Here is a 26808-nt window from a genome sequence, read left to right as displayed (position 1 = left end):
GAGGGTGTTGCTTTAAACTGGGGGAACTTTTACATAAAGGCACAAATTTTTCCCATTTATCTGAGAAAATGAGTATATGAAAACATCCATGGTACAGATAGAAATCCTGATGTTTCCAACAAATTCAGGATTTCAAAAACACCACAATATGGGGGTAAAATGTCGTGTAATGTTGAGTGCAAACAGACCTCTTCAAAACCAATAATACTCAAGCATGAAAATCAACCAGCAAACATTTCAAGACGTGCCGTTCTTTTTCAAAAGGACTATATACACTCATCGGCCACTTCATCGGATGTGATGTAGAAAAGCTCTGCCATAAATTCTGCTTTTAAAATAGTAATAATAGAATAAAGCGTGAAATGCAAATATGTCCAGCCCAGTCCAGCTTAACAACAATTGCATGCTTTAACCACGTTTGCTTCAATAAAGGCAATTTATGGTTCTTCCTGGGTCTCATTAAAACGTAAGCTGTACCTAATGGCAGGTATTTAAAATTGATTCTGATTTTTAAACAAGGAAAGCAGGAAGTGTCATGTGATATACTGTAAATCAATTTTTTGTAATAACACAGCGTGAAGTGGTTTGTAATGAATGTAATCCGGCAAGACTCAACAAAGGAGTAAACCTGACAGAAGTCCTTCCTCATACAACATGCACCCTATTCCTTCCTGTGAGCATGTTGATCTTTATTTGGAGCAGGGTGAGTGACAAGATAAGGATCCGTTTGTCAATATCTGTGTCTGCCAAGTGCCTGTCTGCAGGACCAGATAATGCACAAGTCAATAGTGCCTCACACTTGCTGGAGAGTGTTCTGCAGCCCTCTGGAGTTTGTTGGCAGTGACCTCACAAGCAAGTATGAGGTCACAGTGCACGGAAACTTTGGAATACATTTGTTGGGAGTCGCCTGGTTTATTAAAGAGAAATTCGGAGTTTGGGTGGTTGTGACCTTTTCATTGCCTCTCCATCTCCAGGTAACCTCTCCAAAGCCTGCACAGCAGACGGCTGGACCGAGATGCATCCTATTGACATCGCCGTGAACTGTGGATATAACCTCAATGGCACTAGTGACGATGTGAGTGAAATATGTCAGTGTTTAAGTCGTGGTCCCATGGTAAATGAATGCTGCAGCGCAGCAGGAATCATGTGAAGAAGCAGTGGGCAGAAACATTGAATGAGAACATCTTTTCTTTTCGCTGTGGGTGGGCGTTGTTGGAAAATGGCTGTATTGATTAATGGTTTCATAACCCTGCAATTCGTCTATTGGCTCTATTTTGTTTTCATTCAGTTCTTTCAGTTGCTGTGTATCTCAAGTGGTTGAGCATTTTACACTGAGACTGAATGTACAGCAAACAACTCCAATTACAAACCGTTCATGTGTTTACATGACATCTTTGTCTGAGTACTTTACTGTTACCATGAAGAAAAAGACAAATAGCCTGAAACTGAAATAAGTATACTTTTTCTATTTTATAATATAATCTGCAGACTACTGTAATGTAATGTGATGTAAAATGTAAGAAAAGTTATTTTTGTATCAGTCAATTCACATCCATTCTTTTAGAAAAATATCATGCTTATATTGTAAAATCACAAATTATTGTTTTCACAGTCATCTTGTAGGTGTAGGTACAGTGAACGACAAAGACAGCCGCGGTAGTTATTCTCTTATTTTATCATAAAATAATAGAATAACACATTGGTCTGAGGACAGAATGGGAAATACGTGTTATACTTGTATTTCTTTTCTGCTGCTGCTGCTGCTGATATGATTAAGCGTGTATATTTCTCATATCCATATTTTAACCCTAGAGCAACATGATGTCTACAAAATTCATTGATGGCCACAGTAAAACAATAAAGGGTTAACCACAGCGTGTCGCACGACGTCTCTGCTAAATCAATCACGATCATGTTGAGGATCTCGTAGAAATCAAAAGTTGTCTTGCAACAAAAGAGCTGAAGTACGTTTGTATGTCCCAAAAAGGATTAATTCCTTTAAGGTGATCACTTTATGCCCTTAAAGGTGGAAATATTTAAAATGAGTATAACAACAATTCAGCATTTCTTTGAGTCTGTGAAACACATTTGATTTCATTGACGAGGGCAGGTCAGTTAATAATCCCTGCCTCTGTTATCAGGCATTATGAGTCATTAGCGGTTATTCATGATGCCTCCCTGTGTTGGATGATACTAAATGCATTAAGTGTTGGTCTTATTTAGTTTATTTTCACCGCAGAGAGCTAATCTTTCCTGTGTTGACAAAGATGGAGCAGGGCAAGGAGTGGAGGTGCACTACAGGGTGGTAAAAGCTTTGGTGGTGGGTGCGCTGCTCTCTGAGTCACAGACGCAGTCTCATTAGTATTCCACATAGGAAGTCTGGAGGGACCTGGCTGGTGAAGTACTCTAAAAGGAATTTGATGTCTACCTTCCTGCATACTTGATATCTGTGTGTGTTTCAGGATGCAGAGCTCTTATTCTCATTTTCATCAAATACAAAGCATGCAGTGCCATGGCAGTAACACAGAGAGGCCGCTCTGAGCGGCAGCCAGCTCTCACTAAACTCCAATTCTCCTTTATGCCATGTCTGATAAGTGTTAGATTGGACTGCGGCAGTAAATCCTGCGTTATTGATTCATATGAGGTGAGAGAAAGACACAGGAGCTTGACTACTCTTTACTTACAACACTTAAAGGTCAGTGGAGCCATTAAGTTAAGATCAGTCTTTCCTATTAACCATGGTGTTACCATAATCCCAGATTGACAAAGACTCATTCAATTTGTTTCGGTTTATTTACTCTGGTGTTTTCCGTGGAATTGCAGCACATGTTCATTATTACCCTCTGACATTACAAGTTGCTGTGATGATCCTCATCAGCAGCATATGAGACATGATTATAGTCTTAATCTATTTAAAGGTACAACAAACTGTAAAAAAATTAATATGTATTTTTTTTGCATCTCAGTATTTGTGTCTCCTCTGTGACGTTCATGTGAACATAATGTCTGTTGGGAAAACACAGACAGTTTCTCACTAACGCCGTCGTATGTTTTGACTCTAGATAACAGAACAGATGCTTGATACACAATGAAAACAGATATATTTTTTTAATTTGGATTGTTAAACAGGTCCTAACAGATCTCTCTAACAGCAGTATGTTGACGTTAAAATCTCAGCGTATGAACACCCCAGTCTTGAAAAAAATAAAATAAAAGTGTATTATTGGTTTTGATTTGTACTAATTTCAATATCTTTTTCAGCAGGGGAAGTTTTTTTGGCAAGTGAAGATTGGTTACACGATCGGCCACAGTGTTTCGCTCATCTCTCTTACGACAGCTATTGTGATCCTCTGCATCTTCAGGTACGAAAACCTACTGTAAGAAATGACCTGTTTCTTCAACATCACTGTCTTCAGCAGATGTGTTGCTGAAGACAATGTGTTCTTGACTTCTACACTGAAGCACAGCAACTCTGATTCCCACTGGATGGCGTGACATTAACAGTTTCAAGCTTCAAATATCAAACAGCTTCGACCCGGATTCAACGTTTTTCATCAGTGCAGCTTCACACACAAATATAAATAGCAGGCTTATGTTAAACTGAACAGTGAGAAGAAAGACTCAAGTGAAATAGTCAAACTATACATCTCTTGATCTTTCTTTGACTCGTATAAGCAGCAGATTAGAAGTCAAACATCTGAAATATCATGGAATTTAAGAAACCGGTATGTTTTGTCTGTGAGAGATGGGGGTTAATTTTAAACATATAATTAATGGAGGTCACTTTAGATCGCAGCATCTAATCCTGAAGCAGCAATGAAAAGACATTATATGTGTGTGACTCACAGAAAATGTTTTAATTCATTCAAAAAAGACATACTCTTGATTGTATGCATCACTGATTAGTTAACAATGAGGAAAGTTACAAAAGCATTTGTGCACTACCATCCGACCCTGAACACAATGCGAATAATTTGCTGAAATCCTTCACCATCTCTCTCTCTCTCTCTCTCTCTCTCTCTCTCTCTCTCTCTCTCTCCCTCTCTCTCTCTCTACCTTTCAATTCCTTGCAAAAAGTAAAGTAAATGAATACACTCTATACAAGCTCTGCATACCAAATAATTTCTTTCAAGGCTTTGCTGATGGAGCAAACGCTCACATTTTTCTTGCATTGGAGGGAAATTGCTTTTTAAAAAATTTTTTTGTTCACATTTTTCAAGTCGCTTGTTTAGACTCTTCCAGCAGTGTGCGGTGCTGAGTTAGTTACTGATCGGGGGTTTGTCTCAGACTTCGAAAGTGTGAAAGCGCATCCACCCGAGAGTTTTGTTCACAGTCACGCATCCAAGGCCACAAGTCAGGCCAAGGTCAGGAGGATAAATTAAACATGTACGGGCATGAAATGAAAACAGCCCACGATTCTGAGCCAGATGGAGACTTATGACAGGGCAGTGGGAGGGTTTAGCGAGGGGTGTCAGTGGGAGATGGTGGGACGGGGAGTGTCACAACTGTTCCTGAAAGATGCCACAGACTGCAGGAAAAGGTTCGGCTATACTATCAACTTGACATCTTTAAAGTTTTCTCAAAAAAGTGTTGTCAGAAAACTTTAGTAAGACAGTTAGCTCGTTGTAGCTGCAATCCTTATAATTATAAATAAGAGGCAAACGCTGAAAATTTGAGAGATTACTTCGTAAATCTATGTTCTAAAGGCTCTCAACCCTGACTCGGTGGTGTTCAGCACTCTCATAGCAAGACAAAGCCTTCTCATGAAGCTGATCGGAACAATTTAAAAGCTGCGATGACTTCTTGCCGATTGGTGAATTTTTAATCACACAATACGTCTGACAAACACAACAACTCCATTGAAGCTGAAAGTTGTCAACACCCATCGCACAACACACACTCTGTTGTATAAAGCAGAACAAGCCGGAGTTATGAGTGATGTCAACAGTAGGTTTTGTCATTTGGCTGCATTTTTTAATAAGAAACGATGTTTCATAAATAAGTAAATAAATAAATAAATGCAACGTGTTTCTTAGTGATACTAAACACCAGACTGGTGTGCAGTGATGCCGTCTGTCTCCTTCACTGTATTTCTACAGGATGTGGCCATTGAGAGTACAAATCACAGTCTTTGCTTTGTTGGATATGTATGTGTCTGGAATGATGTAAAAAATCTTTTCAGTCTATTCATTTTGCTTTCAGCAGTGCGACCTTGGAATTTTCTTTTTCTTTCCTGTAAACCACAGTACTCTTCACTCATGAGAAATTGCAACACAAATACCCCAGATACAAATGACCAACCGGACAGTAGGATTTCAACACTTTCATTCATGCATTCTGTGTTTGACCAAATACATTAGATATGTCGTTAGAACAGTTTTGCTTGTGCACAAAAGAAGTTCCTAATGTGTAAAATTGACCGGGTACTATAATGGCATAGCTACAAAAAAAAAGAAAAAGAAAAAGAAAAACAAGCATTTCTATTTAATAGGTGCCATTTGCAATGAGTAACAATAGTCTTTTCAAACAGCTGTGACAGAGTGGGAACAAGCACTCCTGGGTATGAGATAAGGTTCAACAAAACCTTAATGCCCCCCCCCCCCCCCCCCCCGGGGACATTAAGTGGTTGGGCATGGGTTCTGTTAGAGCTATTTCCTCACAGTGAGAATCTGCATCCCCGGCAAAATATGATTAAAAAAAATTATTCAAGCTATGGGGAGCTATGACACAACTCTACGCCTCTTTCTTGGAGTTTTTAAAATTCTCAAGCATGTAATCATGATGAGAAGAAATACCTAATGCTTAGGATTGCAAACTGTTCATGACTTTGATTATGTTGTTGGGGAATGTAAAAGACTATACAAGCATTCATTGTATTCTACAGCAGAGCCACCCACACACTGATAAAATGAACTAAGGGGCTTAAATATGAATTAAATCGTCCTATGGTTGCTGCCATTAACTCCAAGGACATTAGATAATCAGCATTAAGGCCCTCTTAATCAAGATGTTGTTTGTTTGTTTGTTTTTATTGTCCCAGGAAACTCCACTGCACAAGGAACTACATCCATATGCATCTGTTTGTGTCATTCATCCTGAAGGCCATCGCTGTCTTCATCAAAGACGTGGTTCTGTACGAGGTCGGCGAAGTGGACAACTGCTCTTCGGGCTCTGTGAGTTTGAGTGTGAGACACTGTGATTGATGTGGGCGTTTCCACCTCAGCGGCTCGTGGGTGCTTTGGTGTCCTTCAACAGCCAAGTGGTCAAATTTGATGAGGCGTGGAAAGTCTTCTCTACGAACCTGAAGACTTGAGTGAATATCCCCCACAGATAGTATACATTTTCTTTAAGATAATTACTTCTGTTCCTGTATTTTTAAAATAAAAAACATTTCAAAGTATTAAGATTTGTTTCTACACATTACCAGCAATGGCAGCACAAACAATGATTATCTATCTGATATGACACTTCGTGGGATATATTAGACAGTGATAAGGTCATGGGCAGACAATATATTGTTTATTCTGTTGGATCAGCATTATAAAAGTTTTTTTTTTTTTCTCCATCCAATTTTCATCCTACACACTCATACTACACATATGATACAACATGAGTTCAAAATATTGGATTGTGATCGCTGTCCTTTTGGTTTCCTACACCACCATGAGCAGCACTAAATGACACTAATTCACGGGGCGCAGGGCCCTGAGGCTGTAGTGCAGCCTGCAGACATTAGGTTTATGTTACGCTGTGTGGCCAGGCGACGAGACGAGCTGAAGAGGAATGTATTTATTAGTGAGCGCCGTGTCCTGCTCCAGTGTGTTAATGGAACTATTGGGCTGACAGGAGCCAGCTGCTGTCAGGGGTCGGCTGAAAAAAAGACATTATGTAGTCAGATTTGGTGCCACAACACTCAATGTGACCCTGGCATTACCTCCATTATAACAGTTGGCTCACTTACTCCTCTGTTTTAGTGTCGATGCTTCTTTGTATGTATCTGTCTGTGTGGGTTTGCTGCCTGCTTGGTTCATTACCTCCCACTCCTACAGCAGTTGGATGTTTGCCCTACTTACTCATTAGATTATGCTTAGTGTGACTGCAACAGCCCAGTGTGTGTGTGTGTGTGTGTGTGTGTGTGTGTGTGTGTGTGTGTGTGTGTGTGTGTGTGTGTGTGTGTGTGTGTGTGTGTGTGTGTGTGTGTGTGTGTGTGTGTGTGTGTGTTCAACACGATCGTCTCAGTTTATCCAGTAGTAAAAAAATCCAATCAGTCACTGATGGCAGGATTTTTTTAACTGAGCTCCAGAAAACAATTTATGCACATTAAACTTGCCCGTGAGACGTTGACAGCCTGTCTGGATCCTTTTTCTTTCTCACATCAGGCTAAGTGGGAATCTGGTTATACCAGCCACCAAATCCTTGACAGCAGTTTCAGTCATTAGGCCTTCCAGACAATATCATGTAATTAAAAAGAAAGTCTGACTGCATTATTAGTTGTAACCCTTCAGCACTCCGAATATCCAAAATTGCTTCCAATTTCTACTCTAACCCATGTACAGTACACGTGAGAGCTCAGACACCTCAAGCAAAGATATAGTCGATACAGTTTGGTAGCTTCAGAGTTTTAATGCAACAGCACGTCGGTAAACAAGCAATACAAAGTCAGTTTCCCTCCTCTATTTCTGTGTCTTTTTATTATAATCTTTCCAACAGCAATGATGTTCAGTAAACAGCAGGCTCTAGTCTTTAGTTTAAAGATTAGGAAGGACTCGGCAGATTGGATGCAGTTCAGTAACTTATTCCACCACCAGCGAACTACAGAAGAGAGGAGTGACGTGTTGTGAAGACAGCAGACTGCAGTGGGCTGGAGGGTGTTTGGATCTGAATGTAGAAAATCAAATAGATTGAGCCGCGTCTTTGTCAGCGGGCTTGTCTAAATGTGATGCAGCCGGCAGTGGAGCGGTAAAATGAAGGAATATGCATGACAACGGATTCTGTATGATTTGCAGCAGTTTGAATGTGCATGAGGAGACCTGAGAGTGGAGCGTTGCCAAGTCGTCGAAAGCCAGTTGTGAAAGCGGTGCTGAAAATAAACATGAATGAGAAACTAAGGCTGCATCAACATTAAAGGTTTCCGGGTTTATCAATGATGACTTGTGTCGTGGTTCAATACTGCCATCTCACAGTGAGGACACGATTATCCAGTGCACTTAAGCCAATCACAGCTGAGTATAAGTGAAACCATGGTACACTCATCCATCAGGGCAAACATAGAGAGGAAGACAATCACAATCATTCACGTTCACATGTACTCATGAACATGCACAATCCACACAAAAAGGAATATTCTCACTGTGAGGCGAGAACCTCAGTCACTACACAACTGTGCAGGTAAAAATATTGGCTAGAAATATTCTAAAATATTTAAAGAAGCCTCATAGCACTGTGTGAACCAGTTCTGGTCATGCTGAAACTAATGATTGAGATCATCAAGCTCTGCAGAAACATTAGAACCACGCACCCAATCAACAAGAAGTGTTTTAATGAGGGAGACAGCATATTCAGTATTCAGTTAAGTCCATTTGAACTGGGTTACAGTGTGATGGTCACTTCTTCTTCAGTAATGATTAATTATCTGTCAGTACAGCCCCTCTGCAGGAGCTTAGTCATTACGCGTGTGTCTCATGTGACATCTTCCTATTAATTTGTATGATACATGGTATGCCATGTGGGATTGAAATGAGCAGCGGGGCTTTTGGTTTGCTTCTGCACAACCCCTTTATCCTTGTTTCTGCCCTGATCTATGTTCAGCTGAACTGAGGCCCTGAAAGATAAAAAAAATATATATATATCCCAGCTGTTCGTGCTGCTCTATCTCACCCGAGCGTCCAGTGACTGACTCTCCATAAAAAATGTTCTTCAGTCTATTCCTAATCATCGTATTTTTTTTTTTTTCCACCCCATTCACCCAATTCATCCTACGAGTCACATTTGGCACATTTACTAAACGGGACAATGTATTCACTGTCACACAGTCATTTTCTTTTAAAGGGGCACATGGTATTGATTTTCTTATCTGCCTGGTTTCCTCTCTGCTGAATTCCTGGGTTACTGAACCGCAGCCAGTGCATTGCTCATGGAGTGTGCTCCAAGTCCAGACCTATGCCATGAAAGTTTGCTTTGTGTAAATGAAGAAGAGTTGTGACAAAGCAACAAACAACCGTTCAGCTCACTCACAGCATTAGGAACATTCAGCCGGGGCAAATCGAATTTAGAATGAATTCACGGGTCCTGAGGGAAATGTTGTGCTGTCAGCCAAGCAGAGGAGGCCTGACTGTGTTATGCTTCTTTTTTTTTTTTTTTTTGTTCTCTTCGTCCGGAAATATGTACTTGAACATTTCTGCACTTTTGAGTTTACATTTGTCTTTTTGGTTTATATCATCGGGATGCTTATCTTCAATACAAAATATCCATTACTTAACCCTTCGTAGAAAACTCCCTGACAAGCAAATCTTAACACTGGAGTGTGGTTGATATTATAAGACAGTAAACGCCATGCCTGACTGAAGGTTCTTCAGAGATTGCCTTTACACTATTAAAAGTGAACTGTTAGTTTTGCAACAAGAAGAAGAAATACAAATATATTCATCTTTAGAGGTAGATGATTTAAGGAAAAGTTGTTTAGTTTAAAGAAATCTCATCAAGATTTTCACAATTAGGACAAATAGCACTACAGAAAATATGTTTTTGTGTGTTGGTGTACAAGATAAAATTTTAGACTGTGATATGTTCGCTGTGCCATCATGTGCAGCTCAAAGCCTCATTGTGTGATTTCTGCTCTCGTGTTTGTTTGTCAGGTTGGCTGCAAAGCGGTGATCGTGTTCTTCCAGTACTGTATAATGGCCAGTTTCTTCTGGCTCCTTGTGGAAGGTCTTTATCTTCATGCACTGTTGGCTGTGTCTTTCTTCTCTGAGAGGAAATACTTCTGGGCTTACATTCTGATCGGCTGGGGTAAGACGGACTTGACAGATATCCCACCGACTGTCAGAGGAAGAAGAACAACAAAGGGAAGCAATAATAACTGCACTTTTCTATATATATTTTGTGTCTCCAGGAGGTCCAACAATTTTCATCACAGCTTGGAGCGTGGCAAAAGCGTACTATAACGACGTGGGGTGAGAAACACACACAGGAACTGACTGACAGTTTTTGCTTTGACTTTGCTTTTTATGAATCAGTGATGTTTAACTTGTAGGTGCTGGGATATAATCGAGAATACCGACGTCTTCTGGTGGATCATTAAAACTCCTATTTTGGCTTCTATCCTGGTAATTTTAAGCACTTTGATATTATTACTCATAATAACTTTTGTGCTTTACCTCCCCCTCAATCAGCCATTTACAATGTCGGTGTCTCTAACTGCCTGTACTATTTCATATCAGATTTATCTGTTATTTATGTGAATACTCGCAAATACTGTATTGTTTGGGTGTTTACGTTTCAACACGACTTAGAGGTTAGGGTGACATCGAAGTTCTCGTCTTCCTTTGAAAATTGAGCCAGAAAAACCCAGACAGCTTGGATTGTTATTGTCCTCTTTGATTGGCAGGTCAGCGTTAACTTTTAAAACTCAGTATCGGCATCTCTACAAATCTGGAGACAGCAGAGAATAGTCTTGCTGAAAGAAATATCGAAGGACGCATTAGATCTGCTCTCACAAATAATTTTTTTTATTTGCTGATCATTTTTGAGGAAATGATTAAAGGAATAAGTGAAGAGTAAAGCTCATAATTATTTTGTTAAAACACAATTTTTATTATTGAATTTAATGTAATTGTAATGAAGACTAATTGAAATTTCAAATAACTTACTCACATGAGATGAGTTCTGCCTTCATTTGCCTATAGATGCCCAAATCTCTTGACAATTATGTCTTATGATGTCAAAAAGACTTGGAAATTGAACATTCAGTGATAAATTACTACTTAGCATAAATTTCTATTATTTGTCCAAACAGAAATCAGACACATTAGTTTTGGTTGTCTAGATATTTATAGGATTACAGGATATCCAATTAATCTGCATTCCCCAGTAAAAACAAGACTTGTGCTTTTTAAACTTTTGCTTTTTGCTAAACTAGGTTTTATTGTGAGCTTAAATGTATCTTGGCTGTCTCAGGCGGAGTTGAGGCGCTAAAATGAGTCTTTGTGTGAAGCGAAATCTATCGGCTGTTGGCTTTGACGCCGTATTGAGCAGAGAGACATATAAAACCAGAAAGGTCAAAAATATTTCTTAAGAAAGATACTGTAGACTCTCGAGCTGGAAAAACCTAACCTCAAATACTGAGAAAAGCTAAGGTGTGACGGTTCTCACATATTGAACCACTTTTATTGAAAGAAAACACAGACGGTAATGAGGACTGGCACTTAAAACAGATAGAAACATATTTGAGTGAGAAGTGAGGACACTTTCAGAGAGGTGTGAAAACGGGGGTAAGGACAAGTTCAACAAGCCTCACGTGAGAGATTACCGTGGTGTGAAATATTCTGTCGGAATTACAAATGGTTGCTTTATGAGTGCTTCGTTTATAGATCTCAGCTTTTCCTAAAAGAATTGAGAATTTGAGACCAATTATTTGGACAACAGAGGCAATTTTTTCACTTAGCTACTCCCCCCCCCCCCCCCCGTTCTATGTTTTTGTTGTACTTTCTACTTTTGATTTTTTTTTTAGTCACAGACAAGTTTCTTCTAAAAAATTTAATGGGTTAAAAATCCAACTGGCGTAAGTCGTTCTCTTAATCCAAGATTTCTCTCCAATGGCCTAAACTATGTTCAGTGTTTTGACTTTTTGTCCAGAGGGAAATCCAGGTCAATCAAGATTGAAAAACTTCTGTATTGTTTCTTCTTTTCTTAAATTTTTTTTATTAAATTAAAAAAAGATTGTGGAGCAGAAGTAAATAAAGACCCACCTCATCTATAGCCCTTTAGGCCACTATCAGGAAGGTAAACTCGAGGCATCTTTGATGAGATTCCTTTTTTATCATCGTTGACAGTAGAACCTGTTACAATCAACTGTGTTTCATTGAGGGTTTTTTTTAATGGCACTTAGAAGTGTTCTTAACCATTTTAATGAATTATAATTACAACTCTACTACAGTGGTGTAAAGTTAAAATGTGCTTAATGTTTTTATCTATACTCGGAATGTGCTACAGCTAAAACATCATTCTGACTGTTAAGCGGAGTCATTCTGAGTCAGGAATCCTGATCTATAAACTGGAACGTACCAAAAACAGACTGTTGCTGTAGTTAGTAGCAGTAGCGGTAGTTAACAAAGCAGGATCAGTTGTGTGTGGATCTGCATCAGCAGCTCAGTCAGTCAGTGTCTGTTTGTCTCTCTCTCTGCAGCGGCTGTATTAGAAGTACATTATGGTGTGTGTGTGTGTGTGTGTGTGTGTGTGTGTGTGTGTGTGTGTGTGTGTGTGTGTGTGTGTGTGTGTGTGTGTGTGTGTGTGTGTGTGTGTGTGTGTGTGTGTGTGTGTGTGATGTGCTGCCAATTTGGAGGTCCAACCCAAATTAGCAATTTAGAAATGTTCATTTCCCCACAGGGCAGCAGCAAATTCACATCCGACCAGGATGAATCCCGGCCTCTGTTATGTGATGCATTTCTCTCACGTTTTTTACACAAAATGAACTCAATCTCAAGAGGGAATAGGACTTAGTTTACCACCAGCGATAAATCAAATTTACACGTGAAAAAAACACAACAAACGGAACCACACAATAACGCATTTGAAATCTTCTCCACAGATGAACTTCATTCTATTCATCTGCATTATTCGGATTCTTCGCCAGAAAATCAACTGCCCAGATATCGGAAGAAATGAGTCTAACCAGTACTCGTATGTATGACCTAATGTCTTTTTCTTGCTGTAAATGTCATTATTCACGAGCTAATATAAGACGAAACACCACTCACTCGTAAAAGGGGGGAGTCTTCTTCACTTTGGTCCACATCCTGTGAACACTCGCAGCTATTCCAGATCAAACTGAAATGTAAAATGAAAAGTACTCCAAAACCCCATTTCATTATTCGAGTACAAAGAGATGAATTGAAAACTGGTTTCACCAGAGGACAAGATGTGATTCTGTTTTATCTTTTGTTGTTTTAGGAGACTGGCAAAATCAACGCTGCTTTTGATTCCTCTGTTCGGAATCAATTTCATAGTGTTTGCGTTCATCCCGGAGCAGGTGAAGACCGAGCTACGACTAGTTTTTGACTTGATTCTGGGATCATTTCAGGTATGATATCAGCCCCTCGGGAAGGAGCAATTGATATATATAAAAGAAAAAGATGTTACTAAGAACAGCCTTCAAAAAATAATAAATAAATAAATAAATAAAAACTATGCCATGAAACCGTTTTCAAATGGGTTGAATGTTGAGGAAAAAGTGGTGGGTAGTAATTTGGCACCCTATTAGCTCTTGCTTTCAGTGTGGGAACGAGTGCTAACTCTTCAATGCCCCCAATCTCTTTGCAGGCTGACTTTGTGTTACCGTTTGAAGCACTGGTGTTATTTCAGTTCATCACATAATAAGAAATGACAGCGAGCAGCCAGGCAGCTCATTACAGACAGTTTAGAGAACCTTTCCTCCACAGTGCTCTCCTCATTCCTTGCATCCATCCATCCTGTTATCACTATATACCACCCATCATGCAGCGTATATCAGTATAATGTGTCTTGTGTGAGATATTTGTTGGGTCTTTGACTGCTACATGTGTTAGTGTAAAGACAAAATAGATGCAATAAACTGGGTTTTACCATGATACTCACTGCTATTGCTCTCTATTTCCTCCCCTTCAGGGCTTCGTGGTCGCAGTCCTTTATTGCTTTCTCAATGGAGAGGTAGGCACCCTGCCACATTCATGTAAACATTATCTATGTAAACATACTGCTGAAACCTTGAAATGTCCATAGAGGAAGAGCCTACAGCTCTCAGTGTCTTGTGAAAATGTCTTGTAGTTACTGCCACAGTGCACGATTTACATTCAATCACTGTAGCCTAAAGTTAGATGGAGCTGGGAGGATGAGTCACCAGCGCTGGTCCTTCCAGCCGTGTCTCCTCCCTTGGACCTCCTCGTGGCATATTTTCTACACCCTGTCTGCAGGCAGGAAGGGATGTGAAAAGCACAGCCTTCTTGGCAGGGAGCTATTCAGTGTCGCCTGCGCCGGCTCTCTGTGGACAGATTAGTTATATTCTCAGTGCTGAGCCAGATTGAATCACAGTGATGGGTTGGATGGCAAGGCTTGACACGATGCTGCCTGAATTTTAATATGGTGCAATTTTCAGGTGCTCTTTGTTAAGTCTGAAGCCTTGATGGTGCAGTGTGGCTATTTAAATACATCTTAAACCGTATGTATTAAATTACTGAGCCTCAAGAATGGTACATCAGAAGTCCTATACAATGGTGAATTGTTCTTGACTTCCAATTAATTTTTACAAAATGATTATAGGCTTATAGGGCTCTACCTAAACAATTTAAAATACTGATCAGAGTTCTCCAATCATAATGATGTTCAAGCTTAACAAATCAAACAATATCTGTGTTATTAAATCATTACAGAAATGAAAAAAAAAAAAGTCCACATCAACAAGTCAAACACCCAGTTAATTATATTGTACTGAAGTAAACAGTGATATCGTAGTTACATGAGGTTTCTTTACAATCTTCTTCAAAGATTTGTAGGATGAAAGAGATACAGCACCCACTGCACCACTGCCTCTGTTACCTCGACTCATTTTGAGCTTCTATTTATAATTCCAGCTGGCAAAGGTATAAAGACATTCCTAAAAACCTCAATATGTAAATTACTCCATATGATTGCAAAAGGTCCCACGAAACCTTCCGAGCTCAAAGGCTTTCAAATCAAAGCTTTGCATAAAAATATTGACATCAGTCCAACAAAAATGAGTTGTCTTAAATACAACATAAATAAATAATGCTGACTATATTTTCATCCCGGAGAAGGTCTTTCTTTTAACTTAGTTCACATCACTTCCTGTAAATGAAAACTAACCATGGTGTTGAAGACTGGTTTTAATGTTCCACTTCTGACTCTGTCCTTCTTGAATATATTGATATGTTTTAATGTTTCCGTGCTTTCCTTTCCTTCATTTATCTTCGGACGTTAACGGTGGTCATGCCAACCACCCAGTTTTCCAGCAATTAAACATACGTACATACAGTGCATACAGTGCATCCAAACAGAAAATCCCCAAAGTTTTAAGAACTAGTTATCCGCTTTGTAATCATTTGTATCTAATATAGGTCGAGATAAGATTGTAAGCCATACTAAATTTGTTTTACAGGCCAGATCTCCTGTGTGATTTAGATTACTATGAATTGTTTACTGGTTGTATATAGGACCCACAGGTCCCAGGCACCACTTTCAAAGCATGGAGGAATAAATTACTCACCAGGGAAATAAAGTGGTGGCCAGCCAAGTTATCATGTCCACAATATAATATAATATAATATAATATAATATAATATAATATAATATAATATAATATAATATAATATAATATAATATAATATAATATAAATCTTTCATATATTAGAAAGAATGTGTGCCAATTTATCTACCAATTTGTACCCATTTTCTATAAACTTAACGTATGTTCCTACATTTAAGCACAATTGGGACTGTTCAGTGAAGTGTTTCATTTTGAATTGATGAATACAACAAATCATGGCTGTTTCAGCAAAAGGTTCTCATTACTCTGATTCATTGCAGGTCCAAGGAGAGATCAAAAGGAAGTGGCGGAGGTGGCATTTGCAGCGATACATGGGCTCTGACACTAAATACCAGCACCCGTCCATTGGCAGCAGCAACAACTTCAGCACTCAGATCACCATGTTGACACGGTGCAGCCCGAAAACTCGCCGGGGTTCATCTTCCTGTCACGACGATTTGTCGAGCATTTGAATCACGAGCTCCGAGATGCAGTCCTGCACGGAAAGCACTCGTGCAAGAAATCAGGCAGGAAAAAAAGAGAAAAAAAGAAAAAAGCAGCGTACATAAGCTTTGACTTAAACCAGACTCACTCCCCCATGATCACGGGCACTCTGGGTGTTTGAGTGTGGGACGGCAAAGTAATGAGAGGAGAAGGAGAAAGGATACCAGGGAACAGTGTGACAGTGCTCACCTTCCAAAACAGGTCTAAGTCTAAATCTTCACACATTTTAGAGGCTGAACACAAGCTCATCGCTTCACAGTCACAGCTTTTGCACATATGAATTGAAACCATTCAAACAGTGTCTTTGTGACTCTGTGTACCTGTGCAGGTGAATCCATGTGAAATCATCAGATATCATTTGATCAGTTGTTGTTCTTCCTTGTGCGCCCATAAGTTCCACACATTAAGGTTTTTAGACCGGGAGTCCAAATGTGAGCTGCTGCCGCAAAACTCAATCTGATCCAATTAGCAGCTGATTAAGACTCATTTGAAATGAAGAGATGAAAACGAGTGGCGTTAAAACACAACAACCTGAAGACAACGAATTAATGTTTTTCATCAACAAATTATCAGATTTACAATTTTGACTACAAGCAGTGACAACAACAAAAAAAGTACTTAAAATGCATTAGGGTCAAGTGTTTGAGTGCAACAACGATTGCCAAAGCAGCGTGCAGCATTTTGTTTTTGACATCTTTCAGGAAGACAAAGAAAAAGAGACAGTGGCTGATAAACAGCAGGAAGCTTCATTTTCATAAATGTCGACTCGATGAGGCTTCAGGCCGGGTGGCCAGTGTGACACTGATTCACATTGATAGGTTTGGAGCACAAATGCCCTTCTCTGCACTATCATTCTCACAAGAGACTGATTGCCCTTTGCCTTCTCTTTTATCACCACAGCCTTCCCTCTTCTTTTACGTGATTTTGAGCCTGTGATTGAGTTGATATTGTTGGTTGTTTGAGGCACTGAGGCAGGTCTGAGCTGATCGCTGACCGCTGCCAAGTTTCGCTGTTTTAAACTAGCATTGAGTAATCTTTCACCTGCAGTTCAGCTGGACAGGAACTCTAAAGAGGAAATGCCTTTACGCAGTGCAGCCCTTGGATGTTTACATTCAGTACGAGAAAGTCCCATGACATTGTACAGAGAAGTATACAGTGCGAGAAGTGATTTACTGTGATGTCTTTGTGTCGTACAGCTGGAGTTGTAACCAGAGGGCCAGCAATGAGTCTCTGACTGTTGTTTGTTCACAGAGAGGGTGATTTAAAGCCTCGCTAGGAATATAAAAATCTGTCTTTTTTGGATTGTTTATGGAGCAAATTGTGTTTTATTGCAAGAACAGCTAAATAGAAACATCTGGAGTTCACCTAACACAAACCTTCCTTCAGACTAAAATAACACACAAAAAGTTTCTCAATGGTACTGTGGCAGACAGACATGAGTTTAGAATTTGGATCCATCATATTGACAAATATTCTCTCAATTCTCCTTCCACGTGTCAGATTCAAACTACTCTAGTGAACGACTTGGAACCTGACAGGTCACCAGAGATTAGTGGAAGCTCTGTAGAGCAAGGCAAAGTGAGGCGGACGACTCCTTTCAAGATCTACAAGCTCCTGGAGCTTATATGGCAAAGAAAGTTATCATCACAAATTACCTCGAAGCATACCTTTAATTAACAAAACAATGCATGGTAATGCTTTAGATATAATAAATGCCAAGTCATTTATTAGATTCGTGACAGGGGCTTAAAGTAATGAAGAAGAAAACAATCTGCTATTTGATGAGAAGATTTATAAGAGTTCCATGTCTTGCTGGCAGCCTCTTTTGACGTTTTCAACAACAAAGGTGGAAATAACTAAAGCCAGAAAGTTAATGTAGCTGTCCATTTAACTCAGTGATTTTGTATCTCGCGTAACAACAAAGAAAAGTCAAAGGCAAGGCAAATAGTGATCATTTTAATCCATCCATCCATCTTTGATACCGGTCAGGGTCCATACTGTTCAGGAGCAGTGGAGACATTCAGAGATGCCGCACAGACAGACAACCACACTCACGTTAACACATATCATCAGTTTAGAGTCACCAGAGTCCAAATATTCTCCTTAAAGGCTTAGCATGTAGGATTTAAAGGAATCCGTCTGTTCACTGGTATGACACTGTTAAAAGTATTTTCATTACCATATAAATGGTCCCACGCATCAAGGCCTGTCTCTCACCTACTCATAACGGAACTCTGATTTGTTGTAGATGTGGAAAATTTTTGTTCCATCTTGACATGGTGCTTTTTCAGTAAATTGCATAATTCTTTATATATATATATTTAACACGTATAGCAGCATCGGGAGGCCAGTGTTTGGAGGGTTCTTTAGGTTCATTGTGCTTTAATGATTGTAGGCTTGATAAATGTGAAAAATCCTTCAGTGGGCATCAGCAAGAAAGGAAATTGCAATATCTTTGCACATGAAGTGAGCAAATTTGAATTATGCTACAGATTTGTAACGGCACAATCCTTTTCTGCAAAGCATGCTACATTGCATTGCAATATTTTTACTCTAATCCCATAACAGACAATCCAAACTCTTTTTTGTTTTCCAATGTCATGCTCACCTTAGGTGATTTTAAAAGGGGATGCTGAGGAGATTGGGCATCTAACTAGTTGCAAGCTGCAATATTTTCACTATATGCCACTCGATTGTCCACACTTCATGTATAAAAAGTCAGTATCTCATATTGTTTAGTGCTTGTCTTCTGTCATCTGTAAAGTTTTCGTGTATATGATTGAATTGCCAACATACCTCTCATAATGATGAATGTAGATATATTTGTATATACTGAAGAGGAAATTCACTCCACAGTGTTTTTAAATCAAGTCACAACATTTAATCTAATAGTGTTTTGGTAACCATTCATGGTTGTTCAGGGATGGTGGGAAACTTTCAAGAGGAAAACTGAATTAACGAGCATTCTGATGTGCGCTTTCGGTGCTGACGTATGTGTAATATACATTTGTTTATTTGTAAACTGAATATTTTGCTGTGTATATTTGGAATATATTTGTTCAGTTTTGTTGTCAGTGCCATGCTTGTAACAGTGGTGCATTGCATAAAATTGTGACGCTACAAATGTACTGTACGTATTTATTTGCTTAAGTTCATAGTTATGTACCCCTAAAGCCACATTAACTATACTCTGTTTTTGTATGATAGTATTGTCTTATTTTTTTTTGTCATTTTAATGTTTATATAGATGTGTTACTGGGAGGAAACCTAACTTGCCACAAAACGTCAATAGAACCATTCTGTCATTGTGAAATAAATTATATAGAAATATCAAACGCCCCATTTTTTCATGCAAAATGCCTGTTTCACTGTTATTCATAAAATTTCTCATTGCCAGTGACTCTTAGTTACATTGATCAATGGTAAATGGTCAGTTATTATATAGCAAGTTCAGCAATCTCAAAGCACTTTACCCTGTTCTATTCAATTTTTTCATGCATGATGACGCCTGTCATGCAAAGTGCTCATCCTCCATTGGGAGAAAATCGAGATTTAGTGTTATGCGCAAGGAAACTCCGACACGGTGACTGGGGGATCAAACGATCAATTTTAGAATTGTAAAATGACTTTATCTACCAAAGGTAGTGAATAATACATTCTAACCTGGGATCTAACTTGGGCTCAAAATTTGATTTGTTAAAGAAAACAATAACAAGACACTTTGTGTAATCTGAAGCAGAAAATTATGTCTGTCGGACAAGTATTCTGTTCAACCGATGAGCTAAACAATGTGTATAATGTCAATATGTGCGCACATAATTTAATATTTAACCTGTGAAAAAAATGTAATAGCCAAAAACAAAACACATTAAGCTATTCAGCAGACTGTTTGGAGCAGACAGCTCAGAGGGTTGAAAACACTTTTCACAGCTCAAAAGAAGGAATTACTCCAATAAATGACTACTTTTTTCAGTCCATTGTGCTCTGCGACAGGTCACAGTGCCCTCAAAAGACAATTGAGCCCGACAGTTTTTAGATAATGCTTTTTCCTGGGTGCAGTTTATGAGCACAATAAAGCAAGTTAACTATAAATGCAGTCAGTCAACAGGATAATGTAAGTGAGTAGGTATATGTACTTTAATAGAGGCTGGCTAGGGAATTGTTCATTATTGCAATAAATCACACAAGGTTGTGAGAAACATAAATGTGTTTTAGTACCAGAAGAGTTACTAATTACTCCTTGTGTTAAAGTATAATACAAAGAGAGCTATAGGTTTTACTGCACTCTTACTTTGGCTATCATACATTTATAAGGTATGGTGCTGCTGGTTTTCAACACGTTGCCACATATTAGTCCCTCAAATCACAACAACAGTTCAATGTATATTGGTCCACTGTGTAAAAAGGAAATTATACTTCCATTAAGACGAGACAATTCCTGCTATAGTTCCTCTCAGCTCAGTGAGTCACAATATTTATAGGTAAGACTGGCGCAGAAAATGTGTTGTGGTAAAAAACACCTCTGGCCGTTTCAGTTGATCTGTCAGATTTAGTGGTTCACTTTGCCAGCGTTCAACTCCATCAGAAAATACAGATTCATCCAAGACGTGGCTGTACTGCTAAAAGATTAACAAACACCCTCCCATGACTGGTCTTTGAAATTGTCCTCTCCATGTCTAATGTGTCGTTAGCTCCAGCCAAGAAGTGTAATGGGACATGTGTATCATGCAATCAGCTATTCATAGGAAGTGTGGCGGTTGTAAATAAAATAATTTATTTAATTTATATAGTTAATGCATACAATTGCCTGCAGTTATTAAAAGCATTAATGTGTTGACAGTATGTTGACCTGATTGATCCACATGAAGACAAAGTTAGTGTCTTTGTGTATTTAAAAATAGGTAGAAGTTTCTTTGGTTTTTAGCTAATATGACTTTATAGCATTGTTGGTAGACGCTGTCAGATTTTGTGGAAACAGTGCGAGCTGCAGCCAAAACAGAATGTGGATGAACTTATTTTCAGATGTCCCGTGACTCTTGAAATGTGAGACAGGTGCCTTGCCTTTCGGCATCTTTCAACATTCATCACACGGATTAAATATTCATGTGATAAAGAAATGGTAAGTCAGGAAAGGTGAGCGATTGAAGAAACAAGCGAGCTCTGTCCGAACTGCTAGGAGGCTGCTTTGATCCGCTGTGCAGTCCACATGCCAACCCTGCAAACCTCACTCTTGGTTAAAAAAGAAGATGTCTGCCAGATGTGATCTGATCTCAGTTCAGGAGTCAAGGAGATGGACATGAAAGGTCTGCACACTTTTCCCACACAAAGCTGTTGGACTAAGTTATTGTCACTCAATGGCCGCCGTGGCCAGGGTTGCTTTCTGCAGCTGGTTGGCTGATGGGAAACATCAGTTAGACCTTATAGGAAATATACTTTGGGTTTGTTGTGAAATTTTTCAAAAATGAACTCATATGTGTTTGACAAATACAATTTCATAATAAAAAATTATTTTAGCAGTTTATTTACTCCCATGTTCAAACTCCATGACTGAACCCAGAGCAAAAGCCCCGTGGCTCACTAGCAGCTTGTCTCCCCGACCACAAGTTTGGCAGCTCTGTCCCTACTCTCACAAAGTCCCTGTGCCAAAGTGTCCCTGAGCAAGACACTGAACTCTAACTCTGTCCCAATGACGTGCAGGCAGCTTGTATGGTAGCCTTTGCCATTGGTGTGTGTGTGAGCGGGTAGATGTGACTGATCCTGCAAGGCACATTGAAGTAAAAATTCCAAGTCAATGACGGCAGTGGAACAGCAAGAATGCAGGAAGTGGAAGCAACAAAGAGTCCAGAGTTTAAGTACCTGGGGTCAACTGTCCAGAAGAGTGGAAGGTGTGAAAGAGAGAGGGAGAGAGTACCGGCAGGATGGAGACGAGTGTCAGGAGAGATCTGTGATAGAAGGACCCCAGCGAGGTTGAAAGGGAAGGTCAACAGTATTGAGACTAAAATAAGCTGCACGCTGCATAAAGATAAAATGTAGACTATAGCAAAAAATTACAATAGAAAAAAAACCACACACGAGTATTTGAAGATAATTTTTAAAAAAAAAGCGAATTTAAAAAATGATAAACCAAACCGTAGACTCTTCAGTGTGGATAATGTAGGTATTCATTGTAATTACAGTGGATTCAATGGTGAAAGTGTCCAAACACCAGCAGGCCACACAATAATAAAATGTCTCCAAAAGTCTTTTGCAGACTCTGTAGGACCCGAGTCTCTGCAGCAGTTGAAGGCAAGGCTTTGGGGGGTTTTTTTCCATTAAAGTTTTTCAGTGAGGTGAGCATCCAGGTATTTTTATGAGTCCACAGTCTTAATGTTCAAATCCTGGACGTCTCAGAGACTCGGCTGAAGGTCGCAGAGCTGAGGATGTTGACGTTTTCTTTGAGAATGACTGAGTAAAGTAAAGAGGCAATTCATATTGTACAGTTTGGCGGGTTTAGAGAGACAAGGTTGAGGTGGCTTGGTCGTTGTTGTAGGAGAGATGAGCTGCCAGGCATGAGGAGAAGAGAAAGCTGGTGAGTGGGTTAATGCGGGTATTAGAAAAAGATGAACCGTTGTGACACCTCACAGCATAATGCGCAAAAAGGAAAGGAAGATATAGAATGAAAAAGTCTGAATACACAGAGTGGAGCTATTCGCAGAGTCAATGTCTGTCACTCTTATTGAATTCAGTGAATTATTTTGCACTCAATTGCATCAGTTCTGTTGGCTGTACCAAGCTGCTTCGCTGCTGATTGTGAAATGAGAAGGGAAAAGCATCTATTAATTCATGCAACTTTGAGGAAAACTAATTTCTTCCCTTTGTTTCTTTGGTCCTCGTGGTGCATTGTTTTGCAGCCCTTTCATCTTGACTTGTAAAATAAACTCAGTGTTGATTAATGCACTCCGTGTTATATTAGAAAGCTATTCTTCTAAAATATGCAGTCACTTTCAATACGTTAAGCAATTTGTCTTCGCTGACACACATTATAGAAGAAAGCTGGTTTCAACCTGCAGTCTTTGATACATGTTTAACCAGGGTGTAAACAAGCTTGGGAAAATTGTTCCTGGCATTTAGACAATGACAGGACGCTGGATTTCACTTTTGACACAAATACATACTTCATTTTGGGAAAATGTGACTCATGTAGTGATTAAGTCCTTGTCTAGTTGAAGTGAGAGCATTGTATTAAAGTCTGAGCTGTTTTGGTGTGTGACGTCTTGCTTTAGGCTCGAACACAAAGAGTTGGGTTTTTTTGTTTTTCTTTACTTAATCTGCAAAGGAAGCTACTAATCCCAACAGCAAAATGTGAAAAACACAACAATTACTGCAAGCACGTGTACATTATAGAGCCACTTCTTCTGTGATGGAACTTTCAGCCTCTGTAATAAACACAATACATAACACTGATACAAAGCCTGTGAGTCATCAGTTTATGTAACTAACAGTAAGGACGAATACATTATTTTCACTATGTCCTAACCTTGTCTCACATTGCTACAGTAATAGAAACCAAGTGCAAACACACTTCCACTGTATTTGGAAAAAAAAAGAGAAAAAAAAAAAGCTTGAGTCGTAAAATAAAAGCATTTCATATGATATCTTTTCTAATATTCTCTTTGCAGCTACTTTGTAGATAGCTCTCATAGGGGCAGTTAGTGTTGGGCTGATAACAGAGTCAATTTCAGCGTATCTCTGAGCGCTCTGAATTTCATAAGGAGGGGCAGGACTTGGATGAAAGAAGAAAAAATGAACCAAAGTGTGGAAATTATTTTATTTTAACTTGCAAACTGTGCTGCCCAACAAATCTCGCTCTGCACATGGAGGGGAGAGCTTTGCTTAGAGGGATAGTTAAAGTTCTTGAAGTGGGAATCACTTAGTAATTTACTGTCTGTCAGTCAAAAACATTTACCTTTATACGTCTGGCTCTGCCGTTGATCCTCCAGCCAGAAAGGATAGGAGTGGTTGCCAGAGTGATGTACCTTAATTAAAATGTATTAGAGCTCAGAGCACTTTCACGCAGCCATGCCGCCATCACATTAACCTGTTCAGTCAGCGCTGACCCTCTGAAGAAAACTGTTGTAGTCGATTTTTGCTGCCACTCTCAGGTTAACCGCATCGCTCCGCTTCCTGACCTTTTCCTCCTCCCAGCCAGCCTCAAGATTAAATAAAGTCACCCTGTCATGTTGGAATTGTTCTTCAGACTAATTTTGCTCTCACTTGTATAATCGTGCGCGCCTCCTGTTAACTTTCGCTCAGTTCACTGCTGTTGTAGCAGAATCTCACACGTTATAGTCTGTGCATAATCAACACTTTACCCACTTGTTAATAAGTGTCATGATTTAAGCAGATTATTTATTGATTTCTACCAATACTTTAAAGACGTTGGTTACTCATATGATTTATATTTTATTTTAGCTGTTAGCCAGTGCATCGTGTTATTCTGCTTATCTGTAACTTTTATTTACTATTGTTCCCTTCTCTATTTATTTTATATGCTTCAACTTTTAATTCAAGTTATTTTAACCATAAATGCGTTGCTTTTGAAAGGTGGGAGAATGAGGCTCCTTCATGTGGATACAACCTTTTTACAGACTTATATTTCTTTTCAGACATTAAACGGAGAAAATCATGCGGGGAAAAGACGTCCCCCCCCCCCCTGACCTCCAGACTTGTTCCTTGATACCTGCATTAAAAGATCGGTGAAACTTATTGACTCTCTATTCAGTTGTTTCAGAAACCTGATAAGTCACGCGCTGATGAAAAACGAGTACAGCTGCTCTGTGAGCATGTAGGAGGAGAGGAGGCACTTGTCTGTGAACGAGAGAAATGTGAGCCGTAAACATTTCAGCAAGACCACCCATGCAGTTGAATCTGTTTGTCGAGGCGGGGAGGGCGGTCACTCTGCTGCACAAGCTTTTTGCCAATTAGGATCAAATGTGTTAATCCCTTCAAATGAGCGTCACATCTAAAGCTGATCATTTAATTCAGATCCGGTGTGGCTGGACAGAGCATCTATAACGCCACCGTGAGCTCTGAGCAACACGTTACATCTGTTTCGACAACTTTGGAAGATCTCTTGATTATTTGTGAAATGCTGTCAAACATGTGATGATTAAAGATGCAGTAGGTAATATAATTAATCGGAAAATTAATATGACCGCAAACCCTCTGCAGATTAAGTCAAAATAGCTTTCAAACTTGTCCCATCGGGTTTAGTCCTGCAGCACGAGGAATAACTCACAGAACAAAAGTCTTATTACTACACAGTGGTGCAATCATCAGCAGATTCACATTTAATCTGGACCAATGCAATTTACCAGCCAAGAAGTGCAGAACGATTCAAAGGACAGACTGGGATTATAGACGCAACACTGTCCCCTAATGTACAACTCCAGCATGACTTCAATTAGACATAGTGCCCCTTTTATAAGCGAATGATGCAAATATCTCAAAGTCTAGAAAGAATTGGAAAAGGTAGCCACATACTGTTTGGAGTATTTCTGTGAAAGTTTTATGTTTGTTTTTATACCCGACAAGTTTTTTTTTTTTAAATAAGCTTTTTTTTTTTTTTATCTTTATTGAAAAACACAGTTACTGATACAGAATCAGGTCAAAGGTCATGAAAGGCCAAGGCATATCTCAACATACTGTAAATAGTGCAATTTAATGTGAGGGGAAGACTGAAAACTGGGGCGTAGATTACAGCTGAGACAACGGCAAAAGGAAAGAAACAAGCTGTCATCTGTCATATATTCATTTCAAGGACTTTAAATTATTATATATTCATTTCAACGAACCGCTAAGTCTTTACTTTATTTGACCTTAATAAAGACTTCATTAAGAAAAGAACCTGTTGGAACATTAAAGAGTTTATTCAAGTCTAAAAAGCCATTCTTACGACTTCTAAAAGTTTTATTCAAGTAACTTTACTATGTCAGCGAGTAGAAATGTCAATTGGAGTACATTCAGATGCATCACAAAAGACTTTTAATAAGCAAGTAATTGTTTTGTTTAGTAGGAAATTATTATAATACTCCTGACAGATAAACTATAACAGGTCAAATATATTTCCCTATTTTATTTTAGTTATTGTAATTATTGTAGGGCTTTTGTCAAAGGAACTGGGGGTGTCAGATTTTTTAAACTTTCTCATATTTTGTGATGCTGTACTTTTCAAATGTTCAAGACTTGTAGGATGGAATCAAAATCTCAAGGTTTAAAATATGCAAAAAATGATCTTTTCCGTTATGTTTTGTTGATTCACCTTTACATCTATCCCTTTGTTTTGCTGTCTATCAAAAATGTTATTGGAATTTTTCTTCTGAGACTTTAAACTGCAAAATGAAAATGTGCAGTACATTTTACTCTCTGTGTCTTTGGTAGTGAATCTTGAACTTTCAGTACCCAGTCAGTGTGTTACATTTTCACCAATAATAACTCAAATAAAAATACTAATAAAGCCAGCATATCGTCAGCAAACTGTGCTTTTTCGAACATAAAACACTTTCATCTTTAATAATTAAAGACCGTAACACAGAATAAAACTGACTGATATGATCAAGCTTTTGATGATTCTGCCTTCCAAACGAGACGTTAATGCACAATCAAACTTCAGCACTGTGAAAGGGCGCCACCTGGTGCAGGATTGTAAAATATACTCGTGTACGTAGAAAACAAATGTGTTCAATGAATAAACAAACGTTAAAAAAAGAGATTATTTATTTTAAAAATGGTCATTTTTACCAGAACAGGAA

The 26808-nt window shown here is 39.0% G+C and overlaps 1 protein-coding gene across 1 annotated transcript in view; it reads left to right on the top strand.

The window, feature by feature from the left end:
* The window catches only part of vipr1b (vasoactive intestinal peptide receptor 1b), a 36043-nt gene extending 19997 nt beyond the window's left edge, over positions 1 to 16046 (top strand). The window contains exons 4-13 of the mRNA XM_080488986.1: positions 975 to 1075; positions 3262 to 3362; positions 6041 to 6173; positions 9855 to 10008; positions 10112 to 10172; positions 10253 to 10325; positions 12806 to 12897; positions 13168 to 13297; positions 13861 to 13902; positions 15796 to 16046. Of these exons, the coding sequence (XP_080345112.1) occupies positions 975 to 1075; positions 3262 to 3362; positions 6041 to 6173; positions 9855 to 10008; positions 10112 to 10172; positions 10253 to 10325; positions 12806 to 12897; positions 13168 to 13297; positions 13861 to 13902; positions 15796 to 15987 (1079 nt within the window). The 3' untranslated portion in view covers positions 15988 to 16046. The remainder of the gene's footprint in view (positions 1 to 974; positions 1076 to 3261; positions 3363 to 6040; positions 6174 to 9854; positions 10009 to 10111; positions 10173 to 10252; positions 10326 to 12805; positions 12898 to 13167; positions 13298 to 13860; positions 13903 to 15795) is intronic.
* Positions 16047 to 26808: the final 10762 nt, after the last annotated feature.

Source organism: Lipophrys pholis (assembly GCF_963383615.2).
Source record: "Lipophrys pholis genome assembly, chromosome: 20".
In the NCBI taxonomy this organism is placed as follows: domain Eukaryota; kingdom Metazoa; phylum Chordata; class Actinopteri; order Blenniiformes; family Blenniidae; genus Lipophrys; species Lipophrys pholis.
The sequence above is the reverse complement of the archived record's forward strand: the minus strand, read 5'-3'. Positions and strand labels throughout refer to the sequence as shown.